General features: G+C 36.9%; 1 protein-coding gene across 1 annotated transcript in view; it reads left to right on the top strand.

Annotated features, from left to right (window-relative positions):
• Positions 1–14049: 14049 nt before the first annotated feature.
• Positions 14050–17267, top strand: part of LOC117324656 (atrial natriuretic peptide-converting enzyme-like) — a 159140-nt gene continuing 155922 nt past the window's right edge. The window contains exon 1 of the mRNA XM_033880608.1: positions 14050–14207. Within this exon, the coding sequence (XP_033736499.1) occupies positions 14151–14207 (57 nt within the window). The 5' untranslated portion in view covers positions 14050–14150. The remainder of the gene's footprint in view (positions 14208–17267) is intronic.

Raw genomic sequence — 17267 nt, 5'->3', positions numbered from 1 at the left:
GATTTGGTACCCAGGCGTGATATTAACGTTTACATTACATGTCGATTTGGTACCCAGACGTGATATTAATGTTTACATTACATGTCGATTTGGTACCCAGACGTGATATTAACGTTTACATTACATGTCGATTTAGAACCCAGACGTGATATTAATGTTTACATTACATGTAGATTTAGTACCCAGACGTGATATTAACGTTTACATTACATGTAGATTTAGTACCCAGACGTGATATTAACGTTTACATTACGTGTCGATTTAGTACCCAGACGTGATATTAATGTTTACATTACATGTCGATTTAGTACCCAGACGTGATATTAACGTTTACATTACATGTCGACTTAGTACCCAGACGTGATATTAATGTTTACATTACATGTAGATTTGGTACCCAGATGTGATATTAATGTTTACATTACATGTCGATTTAGTACCCAGACGTGATATTAATGTTTACATTACATGTCGATTTAGTACCCAGACGTGATATTAACGTTTACATTACATGCAGATTTAGTACCCAGACGTGATATTAACGTTTACATTACGTGTCGATTTAGTACCCAGACGTGATATTAATGTTTACATTACATGTCGATTTAGTACCCAGACGTGATATTAATGTTTACATTACATGTCGATTTAGTACCCAGACGTGATATTAATGTTTACGTTACATGTAGATTTAGTACCCAGACGTGATATTAACGTTTACATGTCGATTTGGTACCCAGACGTGATATTAACGTTTACATGTCGATTTAGTACCCAGACGTGTTATTAATGTTTACATTACATGTAGATTTAGTACCCAGGCGTGATATTAACGTTTACATTACATGTAGATTTAGTACCCAGACGTGATATCAACGTTTACATTACGTGTCGATTTAGTACCCAGACGTGATATTAATGTTTACATTACATGTCGATTTAGTACCCAGACGTGATATTAACGTTTACATTACATGTCGATTTAGTACCCAGACGTGATATTAATGTTTACATAACATGTCGATTTAGTACCCAGACGTGATATTAACATTTACATTACATGTAGATTTAGTACCCAGACGTGATATTAACGTTTACATTACATGTCGATTTAGTACCCAGACGTGATATTAACGTTTACATTACATGTAGATTTAGTACCCAGACGTGATATTAATGTTTACATTACATGTAGATTTAGTACCCAGACGTGATATTAACGTTTACATTACATGTAGATTTAGTACCCAGACGTGATATTAATGTTTACATTACATGTCGATTTAGTACCCAGACGTGATATTAATGTTAAGATGTCGATTTAGTACCCAGGCGTGATATTAACGTTTACATTACATGTAGATTTAGTACCCAGACGTGATATTAACGTTTACATTACATGTAGATTTAGTACCCAGGCGTAATATTAACGTTTACATTACATGTAGATTTAGTACCCAGACGTGATATTAATGTTTACATTACATGTCGATTTAGTACCCAGACGTGATATTAACGTTTACATTACATGTAGAATTAGTACCCAGACGTGATATTAACGTTTACATTACATGTAGATTTAGAACCCAGACGTGATATTAACGTTTACATTACATGTAGATTTAGTACCCAGACGTGATATTAATGTTTACATTACATGTCGATTTAGTACCCAGACGTGATATTAACGTTTACATTACATGTAGATTTAGTACCCAGACGTGATATTAACGTTTACATTACATGTAGATTTAGTACCCAGGCGTGATATTAACGTTTACATTACATGTAGATTTAGTACCCAGGCGTGATATTAATGTTTACATGTCGATTTAGTACCCAGACGTGATATTAATGTTTACATTACATGTCGATTTAGTACCCAGACGTGATATTAATGTTTACATTACATGTAGATTTAGTACCCAGACGTGATATTAACGTTTACATTACATGTAGATTTAGTACCCAGACGTGATATTAATGTTTACATTACATGTCAATTTAGTACCCAGACGTGATACTAATGTTTACATTACATGTCGATTTAGTACCCAGACGTGATATTAATGTTTACATTACATGTCTATTTGGTACCCAGGCATGATATTAACGTTTACATTACATGTCAATTTAGTACCCAGACGTGATATTAATGTTAACATGTAGATGTAGTACCCAGACGTGATATTAATGTTTACATTACATGTCGATTTAGTACCCAGACGTGATATTAACATTTACATGTCGATTTAGTACCCAGACGTGATATTAATGTTTACATTACATGTCGATTTAGTACCCAGACGTGATATTAATGTTTACATTACATGTCTATTTGGTACCCAGGCATGATATTAACGTTTACATTACATGTCAATTTAGTACCCAGACGTGATATTAATGTTAACATGTCGATTTAGTACCCAGACGTGATATTAATGTTTACATTACATGTCGATTTAGTACCCAGACGTGATATTAATGTTTACATTACATGTCGATTTAGTACCCAGACGTGATATTAATGTTTACATGTCGATTTAGTACCCAGACGTGATATCAATGTTTACATTACATGTCGATTTAGTACCCAGACGTGTTATTAATGTTTACATGTCGATTTAGTACCCAGACGTGATATTAATGTTTACATTACATGTAGATTTAGTACCCAGACGTGATATTAACGTTTACATTACATGTCGATTTAGTACCCAGACGTGATATTAATGTTGACATTACATGTCTATTTGGTACCCAGGCGTGATGTTAATGTTTACATTACATGTCGATTTAGTACCCAGACGTGATATTAATGTTTACATGTCGATTTAGTACCCAGACGTGATATTAATGTTTACATTACATGTCGATTTAGTACCCAGACGTGTTATTAATGTTTACATGTCGATTTAGTACCCAGACGTGATATTAATGTTTACATTACATGTAGATTTAGTACCCAGACGTGATATTAACGTTTACATTACATGTCGATTTAGTACCCAGACGTGATATTAATGTTTACATGTCGATTTAGTACCCAGACGTGATATTAATGTTTACATTACATGTCGATTTAGTACCCAGACGTGATATTAATGTTTACATTACGTGTCGATTTAGTACCCAGACGTGATATTAACGTTTACATTACATGTCGATTTAGTACCCAGACGTGATATTAACGTTTACATTACATGTCGATTTAGTACCCAGACATGATATTAATGTTTACATTACATGTCGATTTAGTACCCAGACGTGATATTAATGTTTACATTACATGTCGATTTAGTACCCAGATATAACGTTTACATTACATGTCGATTTAGTTCCCAGACGTGATATTAATGTTTACATTACATGTAGATTTAGTACCCAGACGTGATATTAATGTTTACATGTCGATTTAGTACCCAGACGTGATATTAATGTTTACATTACATGTAGATTTAGTACCCAGACGTGATATTAATGTTTACATTACATGTCGATTTGGTACCCAGACGTGATATTAACGTTTACATTACATGTAGATTTAGTACCCAGACGTGATATTAACGTTTACATAACATGTCGATTTAGTACCCAGACGTGATATTAACGTTTACATTACATGTCGATTTAGTACCCAGACGTGATATTAATGTTTACATTACATGTAGATTTAGTACCCAGACGTGATATTAACGTTTACATTACATGTTGATTTAGTACCCAGACGTGCTATTAATGTTTACATTACATGTCGATTTAGTACCCAGACGTGATATTAACGTTTACATTACATGTAGATTTAGTACCCAGACGTGATATTTATGTTTACATTACATGTCGATTTAGTACTCAGACATGATATCAATGTTTACATTACATGTCGATTTAGTACCCAGACGTGATATTAATGTTTACATTACATGTAGATTTAGTACCCAGACGTGATATTAACGTTTACATTACATGTCAATTTCTAATATGTTTCATATCCACGTTCGATATGATGTTTGAGATATTTAATGTCCTCGTTCGATATGATAATTGAGATGTGTCATGTCCTCGTTCGATATGATGTTTGAGATATTTAATGTCCTCGTTCGATATGATGATTGAGATGTGTCATGGCCTCGTTCGATATGATGTTTGAGATGTTTCATGTCCTCGTTTGAGAGATTTGAAATGTTTTCTGTCGCTTATTTGCTCGTTGGTTCCATTGTCACCCCTCCAGTTCTCAAACTGAATACTTTTTCTTATTCAAAATTTTATCTATCTTTTTGTTGATTTTTTGTTTGTTTATGTCGTTTTGAGTTCAAATAATGGTATATTCTGTTAGTCGCTATCATTTTGCATTTCAGTCAAATAATGTTGTAAATCGACGAAGTCACCACCAATAATGGCTATCATTTATTTACTGTTGTGCACGCATTGCTCGGAAATTTATATCCGAACTCAAATTAAGCTACGATCACAACAACCGTTCAGTGTTCCTTTACGGAAGTGACGACACACAGCTAGTAATGGCGTTAACACCCGATGCAGTCCGAAACATTATTTTGTAAATTATATCCGCGAAATTTAAATATTAATTTCGGACTGCATCGGATGTTAACGCCGTTACTAGCTGTGTGTCGTCACTTCCGTACAGGAACACTGAATGGTTGTTGTGGTCGTAGCTTAATTTGAGTTTGGATATAAATTTCCGAGTAATGCGTGCACAACAGTAAATAAATGATGGCTAGCTAAGAAGAAGAACAATTTCTGAATCGATGGCACATAGGCTTGTAACAGTAAAACAATGCATATTTCAGGGAGAACAGGGATTTCCTCGATTTGTTTTTATCTTTTACTTGCTTACCTTTTAGTATTTATAAGGCCAAAGTACCATATATTTTTTTTTACAAATTAAGCATGCGATTGTAATACAATAATTTACTCGTCTATAATGTAACATTTAAATTAAAAAACGTCATAATCATGTCCATAAGTATCTGTGTTAAGATTAACGTCCTCGCTACAGCAGACGCATCAACAGACAAAGTTAGAGATAGATTGTTTCACTAAAATTGTTACACTTAAAATCCGTTTTATCAAGGGACACAATACAAACCATCTTATAAGTAGTACATCTAGGCTTTTGGACTGATGAATGATACGTAGCCTGGATATATAATATAACAATGATACGTAGTCTTGAGATATAATACAACATAATGATTCGTAGCCTGGAGATATAATACAACATAATGATACGTAGTCTGGAAATATAATACAACATAATGATTCGTAGCCTGGAGATATAATACAACATAATGATACGTAGCCTGGAGATATAATATAACATAATGATACGTAGCCTGGAGATATAATATAACATCATGATACGTAGTCTGGAGATATAATACAACATAATGATACGTAGCCTGGAGATATAATATAACATAATGATACGTAGTCTGGAAATATAATACAACATAATGATTCGTAGCCTGGAGATATAATACAACATAATGATACGTAGCCTGGAGATATAATATAACATAATGATACGTAGCCTGGAGATATAATATAACATCATGATACGTAGTCTGGAGATATAATACAACATAATGATACGTAGCCTGGAGATATAATATAACATCATGATACGTAGTCTTGAGATATAATACAACATAATGATACGTAGCCTCGATATATAATACAACATAATGATACGCAGTCTGCAGATATAATACAACATAATGAAAGTCTCGTCTGAATCACAGGGACTTGGCACATATTCCAGTACATGATCATATCATCAATATTATCACGATCCATATCATCAATATTATCACGATCCATATCTTCAATATTTTTATCTCACAGGAAGAAAGGTTGGTGACAAGCCCCTGTGGTCTTAATTTATCAGCACAAATTGTCAGACACAAATCATTCTCCAGTTACTATGTTCGGTTTATATATGTTGTTAAACAATTTTTTTTCTGAGGCAAGTGAAACAAAGGAATATGTTCCGTTAAATCTTATATTGTATTTGTAAAGAGGATCGCTCAGCGCTCACACGTCGTTTCGTAAACCCTTCCTTTTTAACTTATGAGTTAATGTATTTAGTATATCTTAATGTTGTCTGTGGTAATGGGTGCAGACGTAAACTTTTTTTATCTAGACTTCCTGAATGGCTATGTTGTACTTCCTGAATGGGGGTTAAATACACATGTGTACCATGGCACTCGTCAGACAAGGAAGAGGCAACAGACCACAACGGCAAATACCAGCACGCCACGCAATTGATATAGAACTTTATAATAATATCTAGTTAAGATATTTTAAATCGGTAAGATTTTTTAAATTTTTATTTTGTTTTTTTTTGTTAACATCTATCCCTCTCATTTCTACGAAGATCGATACCGACCTCTCATTCTTAAAAGTGTACCGGCAAATTTGAGCTATGAAACGATGTTATTTATTTATTTTTTGTCATTAAATGTTTATCACGTTGCACTGTTGTATGGTACAGGTGTACCAAACAGTTAAAGCAGGTACAATATGTAATTGTAAATCTCATAAACGTGTAACGCGGTATATTTTGGTCCATTTTTGTTGGTAAATGTGTACCAAAAAGATGTAAAGCGGTACTTTTTTTTGTTAAATGTGTTCCAAAAAGATGTAACGCGTTACATTTTTATCCACTTTTGTAGTTAAATATGTATCAGAAAGATGTAACGCGGTATATCTTTAGCTGTAAATATGTTAAAATGTTTTGAGTACCACGCGGTACACACACATATAAATGTGGACTATAGCTCAAAACTACAGGTATAGATTGCTCTTCTCAGTTTTATATGTAAATTCAACAACAGGTGTGTTATTAAACCCAGCGTTACTGCGGCCACACTCTGGAGGTGCCATTGATATGGCTACAGGTATACCACAGTTAACTCCCTTACAAAGTTAGATATGTTTCTCCTTCCAAGAATATAATTCTGAAAAATAATGTAATGGTTATATGCTGACTCAAGTACTCATACGACAACCGAATCCGCAAAGAAAGTGCGTTTCTTAGGTTTTAAGGGATTGTTCTGATTAATAAACATATGGAGTGGCTACTTCCTATATTACGATGATGAAGAATAATGTTTTGAGGTTTGGAAAAAAACACAAACACTTATACTAAATATAGAATGGCATAGGACTACAGCTGAGAAAAGGCGTGACTTTCTCAAGTGGGGGTACCCCCGTCCACTGTAAGTATCAGGGATATTGTACCCTTAGGTTAAAGGTTTTAAAATGTTTATAATTTAAAAAAAAAAAAGTTTAAGAAGCGGAAATTATTTTTTGAAAACCTGATTTAAATGTACGCGATACATACCTATGTCCCCTTACCGATGATGACGTCACCAATAGGTGAACAATCGGTTTGTTCTCCTTTCTCCCACTTTTTGGGGATCAAAAGAATTATATAAACACTTGAGAAAGATGACAAGCCAATTATAGTCCGTTCTGGGAATGTGCATATGTAAAGGTAGATATTTACCTGTGTTATCACATTATCAAGTCTTACTACATGTACTATATAGTTCCCAATATACCCGTTTATTATATTAAAGGCGGCTGTCAATGTTTCGGTATTGTGTATATCTTTTATTTTACTTTTTTATTATTTCTATTTATTTATTTATTTATTTATTTATTTTTGTTATTATGATATTTTCCAGATTCCACTAACCAAGTTCAATTTCAGAGCATAATACACAATACAGAAATTCTGAAGCATGTGGCATTTAATATTAGGAGAAAGAAAGATAGTACAGATAAAACACTAGTACATAACAGTTACACCATTGTACGTGATATGTACCTAATGTGAAAATGCTAAAGTAAAAAGCAAACTTAGAATAGTTAGCACTAGACATTGGCTGATTAAAAATTAAATGAAACACACAATTATTTAATAGTAATTAGCAGTTAATAGTATTTGTTTACATGTGTATGAGGAATACTTGGCATATACACTCAGCACTGGACAATGGATGATAGCTTATAGATTATTCATAAAATTTAAAATAGCTGTAGTAATTTTGTCCTGGGGTTCTGTATGTATTCATTGTAGGCGATGTTCTTGTACCGAAGAAATTTCATCCGAATCTGTGTTTGCCTTGTTATTGGTTGACTGGGAATAGTTATAGACATAGCCATCCTGATGCATGTATACTTACAAATCAGACAGCTCAAACACTTATCTCAATAGTTTAATCCAACAATAATATTTATCAAATGTAATGACGAAGTATGATATTAATGAAAACCTTACAGATATTCTTTTATGGGGTGATAAATCGCTAAACACTAAGGAAAATGAAGAAATATTCATTTCTGTTCAGAATTTCATTTGTAACAGTAAAATATTTTAATAATGTCTACATCTTGATTAGTTTTCAAACCCAACTGAGGCTATATCAAATTTTCCAGAATTTAAAGTATCAAATATGTAATCAACTTTTTTGTTGAGAAGTTAATTTGTCCATCTCAATATTGTGTGTAGCTGTCCGTGATTTAATGCTGTAATCATATTGTAGGAAAGGAATTAGTATAAGCTTTTAGCTTGTTTTCCAATCCTATATGTATTCATGTATATGATTTGTAATCAGTTAAGTTAATTAGTATCAAGAAAAATATCAGCGATTCTTAGCCATGTTGATAAGGGTTGTCGGATAGTAGTGAATGGCCTGATGTGATATTGTTTCGCATTTTTAATAATTTCAAACTGTGAAATATCTATAATATATAAAGTTGTTGTACTATAGCTGTCTTCTGCAAATCTAGTTGATGAAAATGGTATATGGTATGTAAAAATTGATTAAATAGTAACGAAATGAGATGGTAAAAACCATGTGATGTCGGAGAATACAGTCTGAGTTGTCTTTTTTACGCTGACGATATTGTGCTAATGACGTCATCAGAAGACAAGTTACAATCGCTTTTGAACATAGTGTCATCATGGTGCGCACGCTGGCGGTTATCCGTGAATTCTGGGAAGACAAAGATAGTACATTTTAGACCTCGGAGCTTACCTGCTACCCAGTATGCATTTAATTGTAATTGCCATTCTTTGGAACGCACGGATCGATATAGATATTTAGGCCTCTGGTTTGACGAACATGCTGATATGAAGCTAGCAGTGCAAGAACTATCAAAATCTGCAAGTCGAGCCCTTGGACTTCTTATTTCAAAGTTTTACCGTGCCGGTGGAATGACGCACTCGGTATTCACAAAACTTTATAAAGTCTAGTACAGCCAGTGCTACTGTATTGCTCTGCAATTTGGGGTCAGGCTGAACGTAGAGAAATCAACAACGTCCAAAACAGAGCAACCAAGGTGTTTCTTGGAGCGACAAAGAATACGTCAAATGCCGGCGTCATTGGTGACATGGGCTGGTTGTCTACTCTTAGCAAACAGAGGATTGAAGTGTTCAGGTTCTACTGTCGTGTGAAGTCTGCTAACCCTGACAAGTTATTAAGAAAGATTCACAACTGGTCCATGCGAAGGCGTGATTCGTGGGAAGCGCGGGTAGTGAAACTCGGGAAAAAATACAGTATCGAAAACTTATTGGAATCTGCCGTCAGACCCACTTATCACACTGTAAACGCCATTAAACTTAAAGTACAACAAAAAGACGAAAGTGACTGGTTCGGACAAATTTGGAACGATCGTGGCCTTGTGTACGGTAATAAGTTACGGACTTACCGGAAGTTTAAGAAAGACCGCAAACCAGAACATTATGCTAAACAGTACATGCCTAGACCTTACCGTAGCGTTCTAACCAAGTTACGTTGTGGTAGTGCTCCTTTAAGGATCGAGACTGGTCGTTTTAGTATACCTCAAACTCCTTTAAACGAACGATTTTGTGTATTTTGTACAAACAGTGTAGAAAATGAAATTCACTTTTTGTGTGAATGTCCTATGTACAGTGATCTAAGACTTAATCTTTTTCATTCTATGGAAAGCGTCTGCGATATTTTTTTTTTTAAAGAATGTGATATCAATAACACGTTTAATTTATTAATGGATAATTCAGATATTCAGTATTTATTAGGTAAAACAATATTTTTAATGCTTCGTAGAAGAAGAGTGTTTTTAAAATAATGCGTCTTCTTATCTATTCAAATGTACATGTATATTAGTAGTATTCTATGCTTTTAGTCTATGTAATATTTTTAGATGCATGTCCCTGTGTATTTGATGAAATATAGTTTTAATGACACAAAGTGTCTCGTAAGCCAGTAATGGCTGGATGTTGATATAGTTTTATGTATTTTGAAAAGTTGTAATTGATATGTGTATATATTAACATGCGACACTATAATAAAATATTTTATTGATTTTGATTGATTGATTGGTAAAATCCAGGTAATGTGGGAGAACACAGGTAAAATCCAGGTAAGATATATATGAAGCAGACTATAATGACTGTCACAACATACCTATCCCTATGTTATTTTTAAAAAGTGGTAGAAAGGAGAACACACCGAACAATCTACATTGTATGACGTCACACAATGAATTGTTGTTATTTAAGCAATGAACAGTGGTTTTAATGTTGTTACAGTCGATATGGCAGCAAGATGTATGGTGGGCAAATAGCATGGGAACCCGTCAGGGTTTCCATGTTACATTTGCCCACCATACATGTCATATCGACTATACTTATATCAATACTTATATTTACATTGTCTTACCATTTTCTTCAACTTTGAAAAAAACTAAACCAACACAAAAAAAAATCCCGCCTTTTTAATGTCACATGACCCACTGGGTATTATAGCCTGAGGCACTGGGTGTTATAGGCGTATGGTGGCAACTGCCTCTTAGCATTGTGTCAATGGGGAAATGCGGAGCAAATGTAAATATATAACTTATGTCAACTTCAGGTATTAGTATTAGAATCATGTAAGAAATATTCGGTTACTATACCTGCTATACCGGTTATACACAACTAAAAACACACCGCCAACACTTTCCATCACATACACCACAATAACTACCCCGCCAACAATCCCAACACATAAACCACTAGAACCTCCCCACCAATACTTCCCACCACATACACCACTAGAACCTCCCCACCAACACTTCCCACCACCTACACCACTGAAACACCCCGCCAACACTTCCCACCACATACACCACTGAAACACCCCGCCAACACTTCCCACCGCATACATCACTGAAAACACCCCGCCAACACTTTCCACACCATTCACCACTGAAAACACCCCGCCAACACTTCCCACCACATACACCACTGAAAACACCCCGCCAACACTTTCCACACCATTCACCACTGAAAACACCCCACCAACACTTCCCACCACAAACACCACTAGAACCACCCCGCCAACACTTCCCAACACTAAAAATAAACCGCCAATACTTCCCACCACATACACCACTAAAAACACCCCGCCAACACATTCCACCTTATACACCACTAAAAACACCCCGCCAACACTTCCCACCACATGCAACACAATTACTACTCCGCCAACGCTTCCCACCACATAAACCACTAAAAACACCCCGCCAACACTTCCCACCACATAAACCACTAAAAACACCCCGCCAACACATTCCACCTTATACACCACTAAAAACACCCCGCCAACACTTCCCACCGCATTCACCACTAAAATCACCCCGCAAACACTTCCCACCACATACACCACAATAACTACCCCGCCAACACTTTCCACCACATACACCACTAAAACACCCCGCAAACACTTCCCACCACATGCACCACAATAACTACCCCGCCAACACTTCCCACCACATACACCACTAAAAACACCCCGCAAACACTTCCCACCACATTTACCACTAAAAACACCCCGCAAACACTTCCCACCACATTCACCACAATAACTACCCCGCCAACACTTCCCACCACATACACCACAATAACTACCCCGCCAACACTTCCCACCACATAAACCACTAAAAACACCCCGCAAACACTTCCCACCACATTCACCACAATAACTACCCCGCCAACACTTCCCACCACATACACAACTAAAACCACCCCGCCAACACTTCCCACCACATACACCACTAAAAACACCACTCCAACACTTCCCACCACATACACCACTAATACACCCCGCCAACACATTCCACCACATACACCACTAAAACCGCCCCGCCAATACTTTCCACCACATTCACCACTTGAACCACCCCGCCAAAACTTCCCACCACATATATTACCAGAAACACCCCGCCAACACTTCCCAACACATTCACTACAAGAGCTACACCGAACAATACTTCCCACCACATACACCACTAAAAACACCCCGCCAACACTTCCCACCACATACACCACTAAAAACACCCCGCCAACACATTCCACCACATACACCACTAAAAACACCCCGCCAACACTTCCCACCACATACACCACTAGAACCACCCCGCCAACACTTCCCAACACTAAAAATAAACCGCCAATACTTCCCACCACATACACCACTAAAAACACCCGCCAACACTTTCCACCACATACACCACTAAAAACACCCCGCCAACACTTCCCACCACATACACCACTAAAAACACCCCGCCAACACATTCCACCACATACACCACTAAAAACACCCCGCCAACACTTCCCACCACATACACCACTAGAACCACCCCGCCAACACTTCCCAACACTAAAAATAAACCGCCAATACTTCCCACCACATACACCACTAAAAACACCCGCCAACACTTTCCACCACATACACCACTAAAAACACCCGCCAACACATTCCACCACACACAAAACAAGAGCCACTCCGACCAACACTTCTCACCACATACAACAACAGAACCATCCCACATCTTCATATATCGTTTATAATCAATGTTGATTGATTGCATTTGAAAAAGTGTTATGTAAACAATGAGCTTGAGTATTTCAAACAGTGAACTAGGGTATGAAGTTTAATACCATACAGTAAGCTAGGGTTTGAAGGTTTGATTCGTAACATCGAGCTAAAATATACAGTTCTAATTCCAAACAATGAGCTATAATATGTAGTTCTAATTCCAAACAGTGAGCTATAATATATAGTTCTAATTCCAAACAGTGAGCTATAATATATAGTTCTAATTCCTATCAGTGAGCTATAATATATAGTTCTAATTCCTATCAGTGAGCTATAATATATAGTTCTAATTCCTATCAGTGAGCTATAATATATAGTTCTAATTCCAAACAGTGAGCTATAATATACAGTTCTAATTCCAAACAGTGAGCTATAATATATAGTTCTAATTCCTATCAGTGAGCTATAATATATAGTTCTAATTCCAAACAGTGAGCTATAATATACAGTTCTAATTCCAAACAGTGAGCTATAATATATTGTTCTAATCCCTATCAGTGAGCTATAATATATAGTTCTAATTCCAAACAGTGAGCTATAATATACAGTTCTAATCCCTATCAGTGAGCTAAAATATATAGTTCTAATTCCTATCAGTGAGCTATAATATATAGTTCTAATTCCTATCAGTGAGCTAAAATATATAGTTCTAATTCCTATCAGTGAACTATAATATATAGTTCTAATTCCTATCAGTGAGCCAGGGTTCGTACTTATAATTACAAACAGTGAGCTAGGGAAATTAGATCCAACCCGATTTTGTTTATTAATTAATAGCAAGTACTTATTATGTAATAAGTACACCAATATGTTGATGGACGGTCCAGCAGTTTAGATTATGTTGCTAACGATAATAACACGTCGTATATTATTCGTGTTGCGTTGTAAAATAACACACTTTTGATAACAATCACATTTTAACTTTCTTAGGTGTTCATTTAAGGCTGATGTTGTTTGCGCTTTCTCATTATTCACCGGTTATGCGTTTATTTTGGGAACAGTTCTTGCATGACTAACTTTATGTACCCGCTGTCATTCGTGTATCACGTGATATCGCTCCCCGTTCAATAGAGACTTCTTTAATTTTACGCTCAATCACATCCCACAGGCCATAACTCGGGCGAAGTCAAGAAAGTCTGACAATGCATTGATACAGGTCTACTGCCTCTAGGTTTTAATACAAAATTCCTGAGTTAAAATCTCGGTTGAATACATATGAACATGTCCTCCACCGGAGAATCGGATCCTTCGTCAGCTCAATCGTCAGACAAGGTCAGTACATATGTTTGTGATATAGTATACTACATAAGACAGTCACCAAATTACCGGTAGCAAATTATACCTACCTTACATATAGCTGATAAACACTGAAAGGGACACAACCAGATCTTCCTTTGGGCAACAGGGCCTTTAAGTCGAAATTAGATAGCATTTGGTTTGGTGCGCAAACACTGAAAGTAATTAGTATTCCTCTGATACCCCCCCCAATCAAGATGATTTAAAACGCCACCATTAAATACTGCTGGTATGTATATTCTTGACTTTTTCTTGAAATCATAGTTTGGAAAGTCTAACAACAGTTTTAAAAGTCTAACAACAGTTATCGGGAACATCTATATCGTACACCTGTGGTCCAAGTAGGACAAGGTCATTAATAAGCAGGACACGAATAATGGAATCACTGGACCTATATCACAAACATATCTTAGCTTTATGAATAGTGGAGTGTTATGTTTCACAGTTTTAGTGACATGTCGGCGCGGAAACGTGTAATTTATTTATAAACAAATTGTAATAACTTCCGATAAATACAAAACACGTCTCTGTCAGACCGAAACCAGAACGACGAACACCAGTTTGTAAACATTGGGACTGCTTACAGTTGTCATTGTCAGTAAGTGATACTCTATCCGTCACTGTGCGTTCATGTATTCTGTATATGTCAGCAGAAATCACTCTATCCGTCACTGTGCGTTCATGTATTCTGTATATGTCAGCAGAAATCACTCTATCCGTCACTGTGCGTTCATGTTTTCTGTATATATCAGCAGAAATCACTCTATCCGTCACTGTGCGTTCATGTATTCTGTATATGTCAGCAGAGATCACTCTATCCGTCACTGTGCGTTCATGTATTCTGTATATGTCAGCAGAGATCACTCTATCCGTCACTGTGCGTTCATGTTTTCTGTATATGTCAGCAGAAATCACTCTATCCGTCACTGTGCGTTCATGTATTCTGTATATGTCAGCAGAAATCACTCTATCCGTCACTGTGCGTTCATGTATTCTGTATATGTCAGCAGAAATCACTCTATCCGTCACTGTGCGTTCATGTATTCTGTATATGTCAGCAGAGATCACTCTATCCGTCACTGTGCGTTCATGTTTTCTGTATATGTCAGCAGAAATCACTCTATCCGTCACTGTGCGTTCATGTATTCTGTATATGTCAGCAGAAATCACTCTATCCGTCACTGTGCGTTCATGTTTTCTGTATATGTCAGCAGAAATCAGTTTAATACACGTGTTTACCTTTCTAAGAATATTATAAAGATTGTTACTTTGTAAGTAATTACAGGCGTCAATATCTGATAAGTATTATACTCGCCTCTAATCCTACTACATCAACAACGTGTCTATATCTGGTTAGTATTATACACGCCTCTAACCCTACTACATCAACAACGTGTCTGTATCTGGTAAGTATTATACACGCCTCTAACCCTACTACATCAACGACGTGTCTGTATCTGGTAACTATTATACAAGCCCCTAATCCTACTACATCAACAACGTGTCTATATCTGGTAAGTATTATAACAAGGTTTAACACTTACAGATCGGACGCTGTATTTGTTTGTTTGGGTTTAACGATCCATCCACGGCTGTGATGATTTAGGGCCACGGTGTTTCATTTACGACTGTCTTCTTGTGAACAAACGTGAGTGGCAGAGACAAAATATGATCAAAATAATCATTTTAAAAAGCATATGTATACTAAGATCATTAACAAAGGGAGTTAAGATAATGAGAATAACGAATAGATGATGTGGTCTTAGTAATACATGTCAAAGGGAGTAAGGTAAAAGGGCAGTAAAGATTATAGAATAGATCGATATCTTTCAAATAGCACCTTCGCATCCACGGGTTTTCATTTCCGGGATCGAAAGTAGTTACCACATATGTGCTTAAAATGGGGACATTCTATTATAAAATGATCCAGTGTAAAAAGAGTGCCACATGCATGGCATATTGGTCGATAGGTTGAATGGCAGTGCAAATAACATGTTTTAAATCTGTATATGGTAGTTTGATGTTTGTTGGAGATTCAAAGCATGTTTTGCTCCCAGGTCAACAAGTTCGTTGCCTTTAACTCCGACATGGCTCATAATCTTAAGTAATCTTGCATTTTGTATTAGTGATATTTTAGGATCTCGTAATTTTGAAAGACACAGAGAGTCAGAACCAATGATTGTCTTTTCAATGCGGTGTCCATCGCTATGGTCGGGGGCCAAACCGATGGCATATGCTTCGGCGGAGAAGATGGAGGCAACGTCTGGTATTTGAACGGAGATACAAGAATTAACGGCACAGCAGGCTGTGTAACGTGCACCCTGTGTCCGTCCCAAGTGTCTCCTGGGATAAGCTGTGCTTTTAGCGCACTTGACTAGTCCACTCTCAATCGGAATATAATCGGCAACACTTACAAATGATTAATCTATAGGTGACATATAAGAACAGATAAAACGGTCGTGCTGCTTGCCACGGACCTCTAAAACTACCATACAAATATAACTATAGTAGGCACTGACGCCCACAAATGCCTAACGCATGTGCTCTCGCCACGCACTGGTACCAGCCGTGGCTGTCGTGCGCGCCGGCAATGACCGATCAAGCACGCCTATTACAAGTGCTCCCGGCACTTGCACAGCGCACCGGCTACCTGCGCACCAGCTTATGAAGCGCAGTAGTAATGCAAGTGCTACCAGTGTCACCTTGCGCACTGGCTTATCCAGCCCTGCGCAACAGCAATGCAATTGCTCCCGGCACTGGAACCTCGCAGTGGCTTCCTTACGCACCAGCTTCCTTCAGCGCACCAACCATACAATTGCTCCCGACACTGGAACCTGGTAGTGGTTAAACTTGCGCACCAGCTTCCTATAGCAGTGCTCCCGGCACTGTAACCTTGTGCATCTGCCTCGTACAGCGCAACAACACTTATTCAGCGACCACCAATCGCTACATGAGAGACTTCCCAGTCTCTCCACAAAGACTTACTCAGCCTTCGTAGCTACCGGGGTTTGAAACCTGTCAGTTTCAATTAGAATC

Source organism: Pecten maximus, chromosome 1 (genome assembly GCF_902652985.1).
Source record: "Pecten maximus chromosome 1, xPecMax1.1, whole genome shotgun sequence".
NCBI lineage: Eukaryota > Metazoa > Mollusca > Bivalvia > Pectinida > Pectinidae > Pecten > Pecten maximus.
Note: the sequence above shows the minus strand (reverse complement) of the source record. Positions and strands in the feature narration are given on the sequence as shown.